We start from the raw sequence: 20,223 nt of genomic DNA, 5'->3' as shown, positions 1-20,223 counted from the left end.
TATCATCATAATAACCCTAGTTACCATTTATCGATCACTCGGTCTGCACCACACACTTGACATGTGTCATCACATCACATCTTCTCCCCAACCTCCTGACCTCCATCATGCAGACAAGAAAACTGTCAAGTACCCTAGTCCATGGTAGTATAACTAGTGACTTGTGACTAGCAGAGCCAGCACTTCAACCCTGGCGTGCTGGCTCCTGAGCAAGTACTCTTAACCATTGTGCTAACTTTGTGCACAAACTAAGGGGTAACCAAGTTCAGAAGGAAGGAAGACATAACCTTCTCTTTGTTGAGTCAGTTCCACCTCGTGAAACAGGGTGGGCGATCCTGTGATTCTGTAACACGGTTAAGTCGAGTTAACCTGGCAGCAGTCTGACTTCTCCCTCCTGTTTCCTCCGCAGGGCTTCATGGACATTGACTTAAACAAATTCAAGGAGAGCGGAGCCAATGTGACAGGTTTCCAGCTGGTGAACTACACAGACACCATCCCAGCCAGGATCATGCAGCAGTGGAAGAACAGCGACGCTCGAGACCACACCCGGGTGGACTGGAAGAGACCCAAGGTGAAGAAATGAGCAGCCGGCGGCAGCCTGGTCCCTTTGCCTGCCCCAGATTTCCAGACAGTGTTAGTCTTTGGAAAGGAATAGATTTTCTAAAAGGAACAAGCTAAGGAAAATATATTCATCACGATAAAAGCGTATAAGGTGCAAGGGTCAGGCAACCCAAAAGACAATAGTTTTAACAAGTTAGACATTTTATTTTTCTCTCATACAAATAAAATTTAGGAGTCAGCAGTCCAGGACTCGTATAATGGCTCCGCAATCATCAAATACGTGGGCTTCTCTTACTGTCTTGTTCTGCTGTCCTCAGAGCATGGCTGCTACCTTAGAGTCCAAGTGGCTGCTCAAATCATAGCCATGACCTCAGCCTCCTGCCCAGCAGGTAGGAAAAAGAGAAAATGAAAAGCATAATTGCTTCCTTTCAGAATTTTTTTCAAAAGCCACACACGGATCTACTCATATGCCATTGGCCATATCTCAGAAAACTACCCCCAGTTAGCTGCAAGGGAAGCTGCAAAATGGTGGTTCCATTCTGGGCAGGGCCACTGTGTTGCACAGCTCAGGGGATGCTCATTTTGTTGTGGCTGAAATGTCCTTGAGTTGTGTGGTGAGGTGACCCTTATTCTGGTCAGCTGTGTGCCCAGCTAAAAATCAAGGCAACCTAACTACTGAATATCCAGCAGATCTCTGCCTTGGAGAGTCAGTTCTCAGTTACCGTGCAGACTAGCTGCCTCTCACTCACCAGCAATGCAGCTCTAAATCCTGCAACCAAAGCTTATTATGCTTGCTATTTGAGAATAGTTTAAAATAAGGATAGCAGGTGATTTTTCTTTCCCATGTAAAATCAAATAGATTGGCAGTGACTGTGTGGAATACTGTGTTGAGAAGGATTCTGAGGCTGAGTTTATTTGTCTGGGGCAAACAGTGAATCCTTGGCAGACTTTCTCTTGCCACACGGTCAATTTATTTTTGTAAACGGTGGACCATTTAGCTAAGACATTTCTCATTCTACTGTTGCTCAAACTGATTTAACTCTTCAAGAATGGAGACTTGTTTCATTATGAGCTTAAACAGACAAAATCACAAATGCCCTTTAAAACAGTGAGCGAACCGCACAGGAGTTAATTAATTAATATATGAGTACTCCACTCGATTTTCAAAAGATTTGAGCAGATTACGAAAATAATATAAATGTAATACAATTTTAACAAAAAAGAAGTGAGAGGATTAAAGCCAAAAATTAGAAAAAGACTCATACATTCATTCTTCAGCTCTGAACCATGAACTTGCAGTATGCTAGACAACGCAATAGGTATTAGGAACAAATTAGTGAAGAAGACGGACGTGAGTTCCAAAACCAGGAAATATTTTCCTGGACTATTATTTATCCTGGTTTTCTTTCATCCACATCTTAGCCCCCTTTTGGTCAAGAGAGGAAACAGTAGACAGTTGTCATGAGTAAGGACAAGAGGAAAATTTGCAGGATGGAAACTTACCACACAGGTGAGCCACATACAGAAATAAATAAGAGCTCACCCTTCTTGGATTTTTTTTTTTCTTTTACTGTCATGAGAGATGGTGGAGTAAACAGTTTCCCTTGGCTTCCAATTAATGACTGTAATACAGGGAAAACCAACTGGTTTTCCATGAACTATATCTAGCCTGCAGAGGTGTTACATTTAATCTATGCATTTTTTCCCCAATTGAACCAACATTTTAAAAATTGCAAGATTGCATACGCAAATCTAGAATTTCAGCTTCTCTTCAAAAGTCATAACCAGTGATACTGAACTGACAATTCAGGAGGGCAACATTAGCCCGTGTGGAGCAGCAGCCCCCATTAGAAAGGGCAGGCACCCCCTCCCTGCTTCAGCACCGTCTCCCCACTGGTGCCTTGCACCTGGCCCACCACACACCTTCGCATCCCCAGAAAGTGCATTCCCAAACACAGCCCCGTCCCTGCCTTCCTGGCAGCTCGCTCTGATAGCTAACTGCCTCCGTTCCTCCCACCAGTACACCTCCGCGCTCACCTACGACGGGGTGAAGGTGATGGCTGAGGCCTTCCAGAGCCTGCGCAGGCAGCGGATTGACATATCCCGCCGGGGGAATGCTGGGGACTGCCTGGCTAACCCGGCTGTGCCCTGGGGCCAGGGGATCGACATCCAGCGAGCTCTGCAGCAGGTAAGCCGGCAGTGGCTGCCCCATCTCGTGGGAGCCCAATAGAGTATTTCAGCATCACGCTTGGGCAAAACGCAGCTTTTTTTAAAAAGCAGTAAGAGCACACCTGAAGTTTGGAACAACGACTGCATTTTGTTTGTTTGTGGCTCTCAGCATACATGGAATCTCATGTAAAAAATTTTTTTAAAGCCAATAATATGGAACAGTCATTCCTTGCAGTATAAAAGCTATATTTTGTGCTTAGCAATTATGCTGAAAAAGGAAAGCCAGTGATTTTCTGTATTTAAAAAGGGGATTTGAAACTTGGAGGGGATGAAATTAGCTGTGTTAGCAGTCTCCTTCCTGGAGACCCTCTCCTCTCACCATGATTTTCTGGATTTCCTCTCTGTACACATTTTCTGAGGGCCCACTGTGTGTGGGGACCTAGAAAATGTTTTCTAGTACTTCTGATATGACCTTCTTGCTCCTCAGTGTCACCATCATCAATTTTGTTGCACTTAAGAACAGTTTAAAAATCAGAGCTAGAAAATGGCCGTGTCCCTTCCAACCAGTTGCCTGTGCAAAGGATCCCTTGGCTGAATCCAGATACAACAGGGAGAAGTATAAATATTCAATTAGCGATGTGTCTGCGGTGGAAGCAGGATGAGACAGTGGTACACGTGGGCGTATATTTAGCATCCCTGGTTTAGAAGATCCTGGGGACGTTCCTCAGCTTTATCATTCTTGGAGGTCCTAGAAACCTCTAGAAGCACCTCAAGCCCAGGCTATGATTCTGAAACTGCCAACGGATAGCACCATATTTCCTCCGATGCCTCATGAAAGAGAGGATGTATTTCCAAAGGGACCGGGGAAGGACGGCATTGCTCGCTGCAGGAGGAGGACAGAGCATCAGGCACAGTGGCAAGCTGGCAATACCAAGACAGTTTGTGCACTTGCCCCCCCGGGACCCGCCCTCCCCAACCAGCGGAGTTGCCTGGGTAGGACCAGCTATATTGTTAAGACTACATTCAGCAGAAGATGAATTTCGGCTCCTGGGGGAAAAGAGGAGCATTTCTGAATGAGGGAGAAAAGTAGAGCAAAATGTACAACTATTTCCATTTGTTTGCCAACCACACGTGCACAGCTCTAGCTGTTTTCACAACCTGGAGAAAGAGACGAGAAAGGAACCTCACCAGCTGTTCCTCAGCCCTGAGGATGCGCCTTTCCATAGAGGAGAAGAAGGAGTTCTGTCCTTTGGAATGAAGCTAAACAGGAGCCCTGCTAACTGCAAGAGGACCATGCAAACGAGGACCTCCTGCATCCGCTTCTGGCTCCCCTCGTCCCCATGCAGGGTGGCCCCCAAGTCACCAGGCAGCAATAGCAGACACCAGGCAGCTTCCGGAATGCTTGCCAAAGGGGCAGCGCCTCCCCTTCAGCTTATTTAAAATGCTCTTCCAGACTCCACAGTCGAGACAGATTCTATTTGCAATGTGAGATGGTTTCGGAAGGTCCCAGGGACTAGCCCTCGCCTGCACAACCCTCCCGACTCCCTTGCCTCTCCCATCTTAATGGTGTTCCTGAAAGCGTATTCTGACGTCAACGTGACAGTGATGAAGCCTGGGAGGCAATGCAGGGTGGCAGGAAGGGCCGTGAGCCAGGAGGCAGGAGAGCCGGGCGCCAAGTCCAGCTGGGCCCCTGGCTCTCTGGGTGACCGTGAAATAGTCATTTAGCTGTCCTGCAGACTTCCCTTTCCTTATCCCTGAAAATGAGGAATTTGGAGAGACGACCCCCAAGTGTCAACTGGCTCTAAAAATTCGAAGAGTCTAAATTTTTTTTTTTCTTAACAGTCTAACCCACATCCTTCTGGTTATAATGTACACTCATTCTTCTGCCTCTGTCCCCTGTAAGGTTTGAGAGGAAGCAATTGCTTTAGTCAGAAGAATATTGACCTCTTTTATTCTGTCTTGGAGCCAAGATGTACGTGTGTACGTGTTTGTGTGTGTGTGTGTGTGTGTGTGTGTCAGCTGCTCCCTGAGGGCCTACGGCGTGCTCTGGCCTGGGGCCATGCACCAGGGAGGACAAGGGAAGGCAAGGTCTGCCCTCAGGAAACTCCCTTGAGTGTCTATGAAGAAAAAGAAAAAAGAAAAACTAGCCCCCCCCCCCAAAAAAAAAACCCAGAACATTCCAACTTTTTAAGAACAGAGGTTCCAACTGATTGCTTTTCAAACCTTTGTTAAGCACCTAGAATCAAAAGAGTTTACTGCTGAAAGAGACCTTAGAGATTACTGACTCTCATTGTCCCTCACTTGATAAATGAGACAGCAGACCCAGAGTGGGCGGGGACTCATCCAGGGTCACGCAGCCGCTTAGCAGTGGAGGCTGTACCAAACCCCAGTCCAGGGCTCCTCCTCCTGCCCAAGCCAGGCCTGTCCACTGCTTGAAAGCTGTGACCATGGGGGCCTTCCACACATAGTCATGGCCACTGTCCAGGCGTTTCCCCTTCTAGATTCATCTCTTGAAATAGCCATGTCATCAGGGAGCAGCTGCCCACCACGGTCTGGGTAAATGCTGATGACATCCAGTCCTCGGAACCAGGGGCTTGGAAGCTCAGGTCTCTCTGCGTCCTGACCACTGCCCTTCAGATGGCACAGTGGGAGGAGACCCGTGGTTCAGCTTGTGTCAGAGCCGGGACATCTGTGAGTTAGGCCTGGAGTCCCAGCACAGCCTACCTGGAGGGCCTGCGCACGGGGGACTTAAATTCTAAAAGCAGCAGTAGTAATAGCCAGGATGTGTGAAGGGCTTACTATGGACGAGGCTCTGAACATGTACATGTATTATCTCACTGAATCCTCCTTAATACTCTGGGGTAGCTAGTTTTATTAAGTGCGCTTTGTAAATGGAAAAACTGAGCTTCCAAGAGGTTATAAAACTTCCCGAAATTATATAGCTAGCTAGTGGTAAAACTGGGACTGCAACCCACATTTAGTTAACAGCTCGCTCTGTATGCTTAACCACTGTGGAGCCTCGAAGGCCAAGCCAGGCAGGGGAGACACGAGAGCTATGGCCCAGCCCCCAGCAATGCATGGCCTTGGGTAATATCGGTGCAACACTCCCCCCTGCCCCTCCAGCACCCGGCTGTAATTTCCCTAGCAGCACAGTGAGGATAATCCGCCTGCCTGCCTGTCCCCTGCCTGCCACCCAGGGAGCTGTTCAGAATATTAATGAGCCCACATCCTGGAAGCCCTCAGCGCTCCAGGAAGGAGGCGGCATTAGGGTACCCATATGGCGCCTTCCGGCTGGCAGAGAAGGCCAAACTCCCCAAGTCAGGTTCTTAAGGAGGTTATAGGCATTTGAGGATGATTTAACTGAAAAAAAAAAAAAAAAATGTCTGTTGACTCTTTTTCTCTGAAATATCCACACATGTACATACATACATTTTTGCATGACCAGGAGTGGTAGAAACATAGACACTCGTGGAAGCCTATCCCAGGACATCGGGTTTAGAATACCTGCCCTGAATAGTGACCATCTCTCTTAGTTTTTTGTTTCTGTGATCTGCCAGCCCGCAATCACGCATGTGGAAGCAAAGGCAAGCCCAGCACTGGGCCGGATGGGGTCTGCAGAGGGATGGGCCGTGAGACACAGTCCCTGCCTCTCAGGACTCAAGATCCAGTTTCAAAGGCAAGACAAGCCTGTGGGAAATAATGGCTAGGATGACGTGGATAAAGGGCTGACTGACACAGGCGGCCGTCGCTGCCATGGCTGGTCGGAGCAGAACGCCAGCACCGAGCAATACGGACACATGCAAGGCTTCCTGCAGGAGCGTGACGGGGCTTTGAATAATGAGAGATGGAGACTGGAACTATCTCGAGCAAACCGAGATAGAAGGTCATGCAAGCCTTAAAGGAAGGGTAAATTTGAACGAGGACTAAATTGGGTTTTGGACATTCTGGATGGGGACATGGATGATACGCAGCAGGAGACTAGAGTGCGGATCCAGGAGAGGACTTACGGGTGTCTCACTGGCTTCTAACTGAGGCTCCACCAAGCACTATCTGGGTGACCTTTAACTGATCGCTCCATTTTTCTGGGCCTAGATTCTCTTTCAGCACTGCCGCCCTCACTGGCTTGTCACAAGGGCCAAAACTATCAGAAAGCATCATGGATGCTCTTCTTTGAACTACGCGGAAACTGCATGAGACAGAGCCAAGATTATTCTTCCCATTGTTCAGATGGGAAAAGGAAAGCTCAGAGGGGTCCTGAGATTTGCCCTGGCTGGAATAACTAATATGTGGTCCAGCAGGGACCTGGCCCCCAGGCCTCAAGGGGGGACTTCCGCAAGAGGAAGGATATGCATAAAAGGGGGCTGCAAAGCCATCATAGAAGCCCTGGGTACAGGGTGGCTCAGCTGTCTCCCCTAGGGCTGCTTTTCAGGTTCCAGTGAGGGAAGAGGGGAAGAGTCAGTGTTCACAACTATTGTAAGAAAGACTCTTTGCTTGACCAAACTTAAGCCAGGCTCCTCAACTTTTGCCTAGGCCCATCTGTGCATGTCTTATAAAATCCAGTTTTCGCAAAGAACTCTGCTAAGTCAGTTTAGCAAGACCCCCACAATCGAGTTCTTCATCCTCCATCATCCTCCCCCAGGTGATGTCTGATCTGTCATCTCTGATGTTTCCTCTTAGTAAGTTTCCATCCACTGACCCCCACCCTGTCCTTGGCTATAAATTCTTACTTGCCAGTGCTGTATCCGGAGTTGAACCCAATCTCTCTTCCCCATTACAAGACCCCATTGCAGTGGTCCCTATACCTATAGCTAAGGTCCTGAATAAGTCTTCCTTATCGTGGTTAACACGTGTCATTGAGTAATTTTCTCATTAACGTGGTTCACATAGTAAAGATACTAACCAACACTCTCCTGGCACTAGGCAGGAAGGAAAATGTATGCTTCAGTGTCCCACTGGCAGCAGACTTATTTACAGGAAAAACCCAAGGTTAATTTTCCATCTTTCATGGAAGGAGTTGATGGGCTCTAGGATAGTGACAGCAGTTCCGGGAGCAGGAGCCAAGGAGAAATGCCTGGTCTCCATCAGTCTAATCTCAGTCACCTGGGGAGGGGGGATAAGTGCCCGGAGCTCAGCCCTGATGGATGGAGACAGCACTTTCAAGTCATTTCTGAGAAGCTTCTTCCTCTGAGTCCTGACTTTCCATGATAAGTGGTTAGAGTCTGAGCCATTCTCTTGACCTCTCCTTGTCATCATGGGGTGGTGGTTCTGGGATGTCTCCTTTCGTGTTCTCTGATACTTTGACTTATCTCAGTGTGTGTAAAACTTGGCTGCCCCGACCAGACAGGAAGAGCCGTCAGTTACCCCAGGTCTCTCAATAAATCACTGTGAGTCCTGGAGTCAAGTGCCACCAGCTCTGAGTCTCAATAATCTTACCTGTAAAATGGGCAAGAAACCTCTGCTCTGGCTACCCACTGGGTTTCTGTGAACATCAAATAAGTAGCTTCTTATGAAATCACTGTGACAATGCAAGAGCCCTCAGGTCACTAGAGCTTTGCAGGTAGGACCCCTGACCGTATAGGAAACTGAAGAAGGGATGTAAAAGTAACAGTGAAAAAGTCCTCATTTCTGCTAAAAGAGTCCCCTGCTCTAAGACAACAACTTGTCAGATGCAAGGTCTCAGTTTTAGATCTTCTCATTTTCTATCCCTCTTATCCACTCTACACAGCACAGTAGCAATCATCATCATCATCATCACCTACATAATATAAACCATGTATTGAACACTTATGTCCCAGACAATATGCTAAGAACGTCAGTTCTTTGAGGAGAAAACCAAGAAACAGATGGGTTTAGTCACAAGCCCATGGCCATGTGCTTAGGAATGGTCAGAGCATGAGCTGGGAAATGCCGAGCAGGAATAGTACGAGGCGGGCAGAAGACACGACATTGTACATTTCTGTGCTGCCCACCTGAAGCCTAGCATGGCAGCACTGCCCGTGTTTGAGAGACCACTGGGTATCTTAAGTGAAGACATCAGAAGATATCAAAAGCTCTGGATTTTAGATCTGCCTCTGCTACTTGTTAGTCATAAGTCTTGAGCAGATTACTTTACCTCCCAGAGTTTTGACTTTTCTCATGTAAATGAGATCATAATCCCTAAATGGCATACCTCAGGGACTTCCTGTGGATAGAGATGAAGTCATGTGAGAAAGTGCTTCATAAACATGAAATATTTGGAAAGTGGTGGTAGTATTAGTATTGCTGTTAGTAACAATAATAATAACAGCTGGCATTTGTTGAATACTCACCATGGGCCAAGCATTGATCATAAAAATCTCATTTAATCCCTAAAACAACCTTAAGACATAATTAACTTTAATTGGTCTCGTTAAACAAATGAGGAAACTGAGTCATAGGTTATGTAATCCTCCATACTCATATGCCATATTGATAATTAGTGTGATACTTGAGACTGGGGCCAAAGAGTAGATGCCCATTTGGATCATTAATGACACTTCTTTCTGTTTGAGCAAATCAATCTACCACCCAGTCATCTGCCACATCTATCCCAGTCACCTTTTCCAAATGAGTTACTTAAACTGGCACCCACCAACCTGGCAACCTGGTCTTGAACCTGAATCAACGGCAAAGCTAAAGACAGGCCAGAGATGACGAAGGTGAGACGAAGGTGAAGTTGCTGATAGAAGGGAATTTTTCCCTTCTTTTATTCTTCATAGTAGGATCTGTGCTTTGTTTTCTCTCTGAAAAGCAAAGACAGCCCAGACTTTTTCAGAGCCGGGGATTTCCCCAGATTTCATCTGAGACAGTGAAGAGCTTGCTGTATAATTTGCTCAGTGCTCTGGGTCTGTCACAGACTCCCCATTGAGACTTCAAACCAGAAGGTGACAAGGGGGTCAGCCTCCGAACAGGTGCATACACATGTGCGTGCACACACGCAGTCTGTCATTTCACTCTCAAATACACACACCCCCCAGCTATTCTCATGCCTGCTAAAGACAGAAGAGCTGGCCACTGTCAGAAAAAGATAAAATTCTGCCACACTTCTTTTTAAACTATTTGAAAAGGGAAAAAAATAAACAGTGCTGGTTCACAGGCTCCGTGTATTGGTAACAAATTGGTAGAGCCCCACCTCACTGGCCTTAGGCAAGAGGGAGCTGAGGACACATGGTAGGTAGGTCACCAACAGGGAACGTGGTTTCTTGTGTCTGAGCTGATGATACGCAGCTAGACGCATTCTCAATTTGAGAGTGAACTTGCGTGGCATTTACTGGTCACCTATGGAGCAGCAGTCCTTGCCCTAAGGGTCTTGGATCCCCGTGTTGATCTCTGGCTTTTAATACAAACTTGAAGATATGAGGCTATGAAAATCTGGTTTGACCTGTGTGTGGAGAAGAAATCTCTTGCAGCATATTTTGGGATTCCAATGCAAATTTTATTTTAACGAACTGAGACTTCTTTAAAACCTTGCATGCTCTGGTCTGTACATAAAAGGTTCTCCTCCAGTGCTGTCAAGTTTTCACACCACTTCCACATTAGCTGTTGTCATTTAAGGTAAACAAGGCAGGAATTTTGGAAACTGAAGACTTAGAGAGGTAAATAGCCCACTTGGCTGTTAAGGGAGAGTTGGTTAAATACAAGTCTTTAGGTTGCCAAGTATTTTATTCCTCGGACTCATAGAGAAATTAAGAAATCATTTTCAAGCACAATCCATGACATCATAAGGCTGGCCTCTGGCCCTGGGTCTTCTCCTGACTTGCTAGTGACGGCACACCAATGCCTTTTCTTTGCAGAACCCCCTACTCTCTTCATCTTCAGATGTGTATCTGGGGCGAGGGGTGATCAAGCCAGTGGTGTGGTGCAGGGTGTTTGATTAGAGATGCAAAAAGATTTCATATTAGCATGCGCTCTGACCCATTGTGTTTGCCTAAAGTAATGGATGAAAACAATTTTCGGGATGGATCCCAGTTCAGGGGAAAAGAGGTCTGTACTCTGATGTGGATGCCTGGCACGGGCAAGGGAGTGGAGAGCTTTCGCATTTAGGCTACACCAAGACCTCATCCCATGAAACATTCTTGGGTTCTGGATTTTTCCTTCAGCAGAAAAAGCAAACAAATACAAAGTGCATCTTGTGAGTTCATTGTTCCCCACTTGGCTTTGTTCTCCAGGTGCGGTTTGAAGGCTTGACAGGAAACGTGCAGTTTAATGAGAAAGGACGCCGGACCAACTATACCCTCCATGTGATTGAAATGAAACATGATGGCATCAGAAAGGTAAGGGCCGCTTTTGATTCATTTTCGCAGGGAGGAGAGGCCTGAGCAGAGACTGGCCAGAGTTGAGGGCTCTGTGAGTTCACCTTTCCTGGAATGGATCATTGAAGAGACTCGGGCAACACAGGTTCTAGACTGACTCAGCTCTGCCACTGACCAGTTGGGACTTTGGGCAGATCAGGTCCCTTCTCTGAGAATCCTTTCATTCATCTGCAAAATGGACATAGAAATCTGTATATTTGTCTCAGGGTGCTTGTGAAAACCCAAAGTATAGAAAGCACTTCGAAAATATAAGATAATTGATGTGTTCAAAATGCCGTTGCTATTCCTGAGGGATTCTGAACTAAAAACTTGAGAATAATGATTATTGATGAAATTAAACATCTTCTGCTAACCTATACTTACATCCACTCCATTATCCACGCAGACATAAGAGTGAAAAATATGTGTGTATATATGTATATATAAAAAATATATATGCATATTAAAATTCTTAGAACAACATTCAAATCCTTGGAATAACAATCAGAATTCTTCCAGACCCTCTGTGCTCTGGCCTCTGTCAATTTCTTCAACTTTGACCTTTGACACTCACTCCCTTCCTCTCTCCACTTCAGTCACTCTGATTGTCTTTCAATTCCTTGAATACACCATGGTCTTTCTTACTGTTGAGGCTTCACACATGTTCCCTCTGCCTGGGACTCCCTCTACCCTACTCCCTTCTCTTGCCAGCCAATCTCTCCTTAGCCTTCAGCACTCAAAGTATTAATAAATGTCATTCCCCAGGGAAGCCTTCCCTGCCTTCTCATGGCAGCCTCTAGTTCCCTGCCCAGGGCCTTCATCCCATTTCTAATTCCTTGTTGTGGCATAACATAGTGACTAAGAAGCACTGCACAGCGTAGTATAGAGCTGGTAGAGTGCCGTGGATCAGAGTACTGCTCTGGAATGCTACAGACTGAATTTTGACTTCGTTACTTACCAGTCTGGGATCCTGGACAAGGTATTCAAGCTCTTTGTGCCTTAGTTCTCTCATCTGGTAAATGGGGGCCCCCATAATCCTGCCAACCTCATAGGGTCATTGAGCAGATTGAATGATCAAACGGTGTGCAGAAGTTCTAAGTGGGAGGCCAGGTACATTGAAAGTTGGGTCTTAAGCTCTCGAACTTAATATCTTCTGTGCCTGTGCTTTCAGATACACTTGCCACTAGCCATGTGTGGCTATTTAAATTGAAATTGAAAATTAATTAAAATTTAAAAGTCAGTTCCTCAGTTGCACTAGCCACATGGCAAGTACTCAGTAGCCCCATGTGGCTAATAGCTGTCACATCCAACAGCAAAGAGGTAGAAATTTTCATCATCACAGAAGATCTACTGGAAAGTTCCCTACACGCGCTCTATGTCCTCAACTCTTATAAACTCATGTTGTCTGCTGTCTTGTCTGGAATCCACTTCTCAGTCTATCTCGACTTATCCTATTCATCATAGCTGTTTGTTTCCTATTGCTGCTATAACAAATTACCACAAACTGGTTTAAAACAATACAAATTTATCATCTTACAGTTCTGTAGGTCAGAGGTCTGACTTGAGTCCTGTTGGGCTAAAAGTAAGAAATGGTCAGGGCTGTGTTTCTTTCTGGAGGCTCCAGGGGAGAATCTACTCCTTTGCCTTTTCCAGCTGCTTCTAGAGGTTGCCCATATTCCTTGGCCCATGTCACCCTTCCTCCGTCTTCAAAACCAGCAGCATCACTCTTCCCTGACCCTTCTTCCATCATCACACCTTCTCTTTGACCACAGCCAGGAGAGTTCTCTGCTTTTAAGGACTCATGTAATTAGACTGGGCCCACCCAGATAATCCAACATAATTTCCCCATCTCGAGGTACATAACCTTACTCATATCTGCAATTTCTCTTTTGCCATGTAAGATAACATGTTCATAGGTTCTGGGGACTAAGACATGGACATCTTCAGAGAGGCATTATTCTGCCTACCACAAAGGCCAAGTTTAAATGTCTTCTCTGTCATCAAGCCTTCCCCACCCAGTAGAAGCTATCTCTTGTCCTGTTGTGTTCCCACAGCACATTTGAGTTCCCCAGGACATTATCACATTCTCCCTTGTTGCAGTGGCTTTTGGTAGATACACTATTGCTTTTCCTAGACTACGAGCAACTTCAGGGCTTCCAGAGCCCATTTTCCATCCCCTAGTGGCTCTACTTCAGTAATCAGCCACAGTAGGCCCCCTACCTGCCTTAACTTTCAGCAGGTACAAACAAGGGTACTCTGCTTACCTATGAATGTAGCCACTGAGAGCATATTCAGTTTGCAGCAAACCTTTGGCATGAGGATTGTACAAAGAAACTCTCTCTGGGGACAAATATCTGCTGTGAATGACACCCATCCAGAAATAGGCAAGGTCTGAGTTCGTTTTCGTTATGCCCTGTTCTGATTCCTGCTGCTGCAGAGGACATCTGCAAAGTCACTTAGTTCTTATAACCCTCAATTTCCACATCTTTAAAATGGGAACAGATCATGTCTTCATTAGCACCGATCCTTGTTCAGTGAAGGTTACCTGTATTAGTGGCATTAGCGGCCATGGTAAATGTCAAAGAGGTGACACACAACTGAAATCTGGAGAACACTGAGGTGGCTTATTTATCCCTTTCGAAGCTTTTTGTTTCTTTCTTTTTTTTTTTTTTTTTGAGACAGAGTCTCACTCTGTTGCACCGGCTAGAGTGCCGTGGCGTCAGCCCAGCTCACAGCAACCTCAAACTCCTGGGCTCAAGCGATCCTTCTGCCTCAGCCTCCTGAGTAGCTGGGACTACAGGCATGCGCCACCATGCCCAGCTAATTTTTTCTATATATATTTTTAGCTGTCCAAATCATTTCTTTCTATTTTTTAGTAGAGACGGGGTCTCACTCTTGCTCAGGCTGGTCTCGAACTTCTGACCTTGAGCGATCCTCCTGCCTCGGCCTCCCAGAGTGCTTGGATTACAGGCGTGAGCCACCGCGCCCGGCCGAAGCTTTTTGTTTCCTAGTGTGGTTATAAGAGTATCAGCTTTAGCCATATATCCCCTTTTCCAGGTGGATGAACCAAAGCAGAGAGGCCCGGTAGGCCACCTAGGTTGTCACAGTGAGCTCTGGTTGAATGAAGACCTTAATCCGGGCCCCTGACTCTCCAGCCCGTGTTCAACCTGCTGCAGCCACTGCCAAAGCTGAGTGTATCAGAGTGACACAATCAGGACATTTCTGATGACTGAGGCGCTGGTGGAAGGGTGGCAGCTGGGGGAATTTCGCTGCCCTAGGAAAGGACATCAGACATCTGACTGCCTCCCCAGGCCATCTTCCTTTCTGATTCTGGGGAGAATTGGTGATGTCACTCCCCTGTCTTACAGATGAAAACATAGATGTTGTAGCTGTTTTGTGTGAGGCCTCGAGCAGGCAACTAGATTGCTCCTAGATAGAAAATTGTTGACCGTGGACCTCGCCTGTCCCTCAAAATCCTCAGAATGGCCTTTTGCCCTCAGGGGAAATAATATTGCTATTTCCTGGAAGAAACAAGTTGGCATTTCTACATTGTGTCTGAGCAGCTATGTGTTTGTCATTACTAAAATATGGATGTTGATATGTTTTTTCCCCCCGCTCTGGGGTGGTGGAATGGCTGAAAATACAGCCAGATCCTTTTCTACACGTTAGTGGTACCCTGGATATGTTGGGGACATAGCAGTGGTGCAATAATAAGGGAAGCCAGAGACTTCCACCCCAGTCCTGCCGCTGTCCAGCTGTGTGGGCTTTAGCATCTTCTTAGCCTTGTTAGGTATTTTAACTAAGTGAGAGATGTTGGGCTCTGCAACCCCTGATTGCTATAAGCTCTGACTCTGGATGCCAATGCCATTTTATTTTTTTATTTTATTTCATTATTTTTATTATTATTATTTTTTTTTTTTGAGGCAAGGTCTCACTCTGTTGCCCAGGCTAGAGTACAGTGATGTCATCCTAGCTCACTGCAGCTTCAAACCTCAATGATCCTGCTGCCTCAGTGTCCTGAGTAGCTGGGGCTACAGGTGTGCACCACTATAATCAGCCAATTTTTCTCCTTTTTGTAGAGACGGGGTATCGTTCTTGCTCAGGCTGGTCTCCAACTCCTGACCTCAAGTGATCCTCCCTCCTTGGCCTCCCAGAATGCTAGGATTACAGGCATGAGCCACTGCGCCCAGCCTGCGTCTGATGCATTTACCAGTCTCTCCCCTTATCACATTGTCCCTTTCCTGGCTGGGCTTTGGCTTTCTCCGTGGAAGTGGGGTTTCCACTGGGACCTTCATCAATTGACAAATTGTCCATTGGTGTGAGCTTCCCCAATTATTACTCTCAAGACCAGGGTTCCCAGCCCTTTGAGTTGACCCTAAACCTTGCCCAGAGACTGCTGGGAGCCTTTTTTAAAACTCTTCAAGACTTGTTCTTTACCAAGAACTTCTCTTTAGAAGTGTAGGCCTTGAAGTAAGATTAGTGGTTCTCAATCTTTAGTGAACAGAAGAATTACTAGATGCCTTGTTAAAAACGCAGGTTCCTGAGTCCCGACCCCTGGGTGTCTGCTTTTGGAAAACAGAGATGAGAACCAGGGATGCATACATGTTACAAAAGCATCCTCTCCAGCCTGCAGGGGTCCCGCTTGGTGCTCTAGGGGATTTGATGAGAAACGCTGGCAGAGTGGTTAAGAGCTCAGGCTTTAGAGGCACACAGACTAGGATTTAAGCCTCTGCTTTAGTCTTTACTAGGCACGTGACCTTGATAAAATTATTTAGCCTCCCTAAACTTCATTACATCATTTCGAAAAAGGTGGTAATACCCCTCCGCCCCGCAGGATTGATGTTAGGACTAAACAAGACAATGCTTGCTACCCCGCTGCCTGGAGTAAGGGTTTCAGAAAAGTCACACCTGCACGTGGTAGTGAACATGCGACCCATGTTTGTTTGTACTTTTAAACTCCTTTCTGTGGTTTGCAGGGATTTTATGTCAGCATTGCCTCTGGGTGAGTCAGGCAGTGCAAGTCCATGGAATAGATAAATCAGGAAACAGAAATAACAGAGCACCTTCAAATCCACAAGCAAATGGCTGTGCTTTATTTTTCAGATCCCGAGACTGTTTTTAAACTCACTTTCCAATGACCAAATCCTTTCTTAGCATGTGGGCTTAAACATCCTTTGTTTACAGGGTATCTGACTTTCAGAAAATCAATTCCTTCACATCTATCTGTGGCTTCGGGCTTTTTACTCAATCAGCCTCCGAGCAAAGTAATTTCTCAGATTTGCAAGGGTGACCTAGTTGTGCTGGTTTCAGTGAACATTACAAGGCCTTACCTGATGTGTGTAATAAAAAGGAGCCGCTTCTTCCCAATTCAGATCCTTGGAGACACTGTCCTGCTCCTCAGGCCTATTTTCTGTCCAAGCATGTGCCAGCACACCCTGTAGGTATCCGGACCCAATGTGACATCCACTGAAATGTGTGTGTTCTAAGCATCTTCCATCATGAAGTATAGGAGCTTCTGAGGCCAGGGTAGGTACTGGCTCTACTAAAATTGAATCTTCAGGAAATGGTATTCAGAGACACCACTTCACTATGGGGTACTGATTTAGGAATCTCTTTCTGAGTAAAATACCTTCTCAATTTCAGGTAGGATTACAAATTCTGATAAATGGCTGCTCACTGGAGAAGTTTAGGGAAAATTCTCTTACATCATGGATGGGACCACTATTGTTGATTTAACCATCTCTGCCCATCACCATTGTTCCTGTAGAAATGTTTGGTCTGGTCGAAGTCACCTACTTCTCATTTCAACTTGATTTGAGTCCCCCCTGCCCTGCCCAAGTCTGTGCCCCCAGTTCTGACCCTGTGTATAACTGGAATGGAAAGACAGGCAGGAAGGAAGACCAAAGGGGCGGGGCACAAAGTCCTGCTGATATCAAAAGTAATCTTCTAAAGTCCCAAAGAATTCATAGCTCCTCATTCCATACGCCCTATGGAAGTTTCTCTTTAAATCCTTGCCACCCAATTGTAGACATATGGAATCATGTTATAGCTCTAAGATACAGCCTCGCTGCTATGACTTGTCTCCATTTCTGCTGCTGACCTCAGAGCCCAGGCTACCTCCCCTGCCACCTACAGTAGCCTCCTGATCAGTCACAAGTCCTGCTATGTTCTTGTCCCTCTAGAGGGCCACTTTTCCACCATAAGAGCTGGAACAATCATTTTCAGTTATTTCACATTATTTTGCTCCTATGCTTAAAAACTTTCACTGATTTCCTGTTGCTGGTAAACTATATTCTGACTCCTTACCTTGGCCTTAAGAGCCCCGATGCTGCTTCCCTGTGACTTCAGCTCTTGCTGCTCTTTCTCCAGCTCATTACTCTGGCTACACCGGCATCTTTGCATTCCTAGCACATCGAGTTCACTCTTTCCTCAAGGCATTTGCACTTGCCATTCCTTTACCTGGCATTTCCTATCGCTCTATTTTCATGTGCTGTGTTTCTCCTTCGTGTTCAGATCTCAGGCCAAGCGAAGCCACCTTGGGAGAGGCCATTCCTGACCAAACTTTTTCAAGTAGCTCCCACCGCCCCAGCATAATCACATTATCCCATTTTTTTTTCATGGTGCTTGTTTTTTCCACTATATTTTTGTTGGTCAATTGATCTAGATTGAGGTTGGCAAACTTCAGCCCACAGGCCAAATTCAGCCTGCCACCTATTTTTGTGTAGCCCATGAGCTAATGTTTACATTACCATTTTTAAATGGTTGAAATAAATCAAAAGAAGGTGATTTGTGACAACTGAAAATTATAAGTAAAGTTTTTCTGAACCATAGCCATGTTCATTTGTTTATATATTCTCTGTGGCTGTTGCCACCTTGCAACAGCAGAGATAAGTAGTCACAACAAAGACTGTGTGATCCACAAAGCCTAAAATATTTGCTGTCTGGCCCTTTAAGATAAAGTTTGCCAACTCTTGGTCTGGATATGTATTGTCTTTATTCCTCTCTTCTCTTCCTACTCAATGTCCTAAAATGTCAGCTCTCTAAAAGCAGGGACCATATTTGTATAATATATTATATCGTCACTGCCTAGAGTATACGGACACATAGCAAGCATATGCAAATGAATGGTTGTTTATTAAATGAGTGGGCAGTTTATTGAATATTGTGGGGCAACCAGGGAGCATTCTATTCTTGCCCGTATTCCATAGATCTACCAGCAAGTAAGGGAAAAAAAGTTCTGGCAAATTTAATGAAATAACACATCAAGGAGAACTGAGATAAAATTACATATAAATTTATTAACTTCAAATCTATTAAGTGTGTTAGTTTAGATAACCCTAGGTTCTGTAACAGATAAACTCTGAAATCTCAGCTGTTGGATGTAAAATAAGTTTATTTCTTGTTCATTCAGTGTCCAGTTTTGGGGATGTGGGTTTTGGCTGAGACTCAGGCTTATGGAAGCTCCACTATCTACTTGGGTCTTTCTGGATGTCAATATCCAGTTAATAGGAAAGAAAAGAAAATGGAAACTGTGATAGGGATTTGGGAGGGTTGGCCTAGGAGAGATGCACATCACCTCCCCTGCACTCCATTGGCCACAACCCAATCCCTTGACCCAACTACAGGCAAAGCAGGTTGTGAAATATAGTTGCTGGCTGTGGAGCCACTTTTTACCAACATGTCTACACTAGGGAAGGCAAACAAGAATGCTTGGTGGTCAGCTAGTTATCTTTGCCACAGTGGGCAACTTACTTTGTAAAAATTGATTATAATGAATCCTATTTGGGGACGAAAGGGGCTGTGGCTTCAGAGGCAGCCTGGAGATATCAATGTATAAATTTGATTTGATGACTGTGCAAGGTAGATCAATTGAATTTTCAATTCTATGATCATCTCCTTTAAGTGGATAAGACTTTATCCAAAAAAAATCTGCTCTATCATCTAGACTCATTTTCTATATTCAAAGAATCTTTAGAGGTGGATGGAAAACAGGAGATCAAAAATTATAACTGGCCCCAGGAGAAGACCTCTCACTGTCAGAATTGTTAAAATCCTTTCCTCAATGGTGGGCCCCAATCTTTACCAACTGCTAACTCTGATTTACTTTCAGATAGAATCAAAGTTCCTGCATATCCTCAATAGACAATCAAAGTGCTATATAATAACCCACCATTTCCTAAAGAAAGAGGAATTTGCTCTCATCTCCAAAGTGTAATGTCTCTTCAAAAATCTTTTCCAGTTTCTTTTCATCAAACTGTAGAACCAGATTTCGCTGTCTACCAGCTTACATGAAGCACAAGCATGAGGCTGACCATCTCTTAGTCTCTACTGATCCTGGCGATATTATGTTTTATTCACCTACAAAAGAGTTAGGAATAAAATAAGCTTGTTTACAGCATTCAACTATTCTACTAGCTTTTGATATGAAAGTAGCTATATAGAAGCCAAGCTATAGAATATATTTTATAGATCCCAATTTAACAATAGTTTTATGACACTAGCTTTGAAAGACCACTATTTTGAAATTTAAAGTCTTTTTCTGAGCCATATAAATCTAGTCTGTACAGATTCATCTCACTTTTATTCCCACCTTTTATCAAAATAACTTGAAATTTTAAAGCAATCTTTTGTGATTTTTGAACCACTTGTCCTAGAATATTCTGTATGCCAAGAAGGGTTATGCTGTCAAGTGAGTTTAGAAATACTCTATAATATATACTTCTTTTGGAGATTGATAATGTTTTATAGCAAATTGAAAACTGAAATATCTTCTGGTATAGAAACCTGTTAACCTTCAAGAAGGCATTACCCTAATGAATGTCATGTTTTAACTTACTGACAACTCAGTATAAACCGTGCATTATGCTAATTGTTTTATATGCATTAACTCATATAAGTCCTCACAGCAGCACATGAGGCAGGCACCATTGTTGTATCCATCCTACAGATGTGAAACTGAGGCCAGTAGAGGTCAAGTAGCTTGTTCAAGGTCTTACAGTTAGTAATTGGGAAACTCTCGCTTTTAAACCAGATCTGCCTGAGGCCAGAGACCATTCTCTTGACTACTGAATATTATTTTTGTTCTTTGTTAAAAATAATACCTCTTAATACTCTGTGGGTTTTAGAGGAATTAGTTGCATGCCAAAGAAAATGACTTTCTGATGGTTGTACGGTTTGAGGAGGA

General features: G+C 44.9%; 1 protein-coding gene across 4 annotated transcripts in view; it reads left to right on the top strand.

Annotated features, from left to right (window-relative positions):
* The window catches only part of GRIA1 (glutamate ionotropic receptor AMPA type subunit 1), a 299,116-nt gene that overhangs the window by 175,628 nt on the left and 103,265 nt on the right, over window positions 1-20,223 (top strand). For 3 of the 4 annotated variants that reach the window (XM_045551319.1, XM_045551317.1, XM_045551315.1), the window contains 3 exons: window positions 410-571; window positions 2,582-2,749; window positions 10,917-11,021. In XM_045551319.1, the coding sequence (XP_045407275.1) occupies window positions 410-571; window positions 2,582-2,749; window positions 10,917-11,021 (435 nt within the window). The remainder of the gene's footprint in view (window positions 1-409; window positions 572-2,581; window positions 2,750-10,916; window positions 11,022-20,223) is intronic. The other variant, XM_045551318.1, reaches the window with a different exon arrangement.

The sequence above is a fragment of the Lemur catta genome, chromosome 5, assembly GCF_020740605.2.
Source record: "Lemur catta isolate mLemCat1 chromosome 5, mLemCat1.pri, whole genome shotgun sequence".
Lineage (NCBI taxonomy): Eukaryota > Metazoa > Chordata > Mammalia > Primates > Lemuridae > Lemur > Lemur catta.
This window is presented reverse-complemented; position numbering and strand designations above follow the sequence as displayed.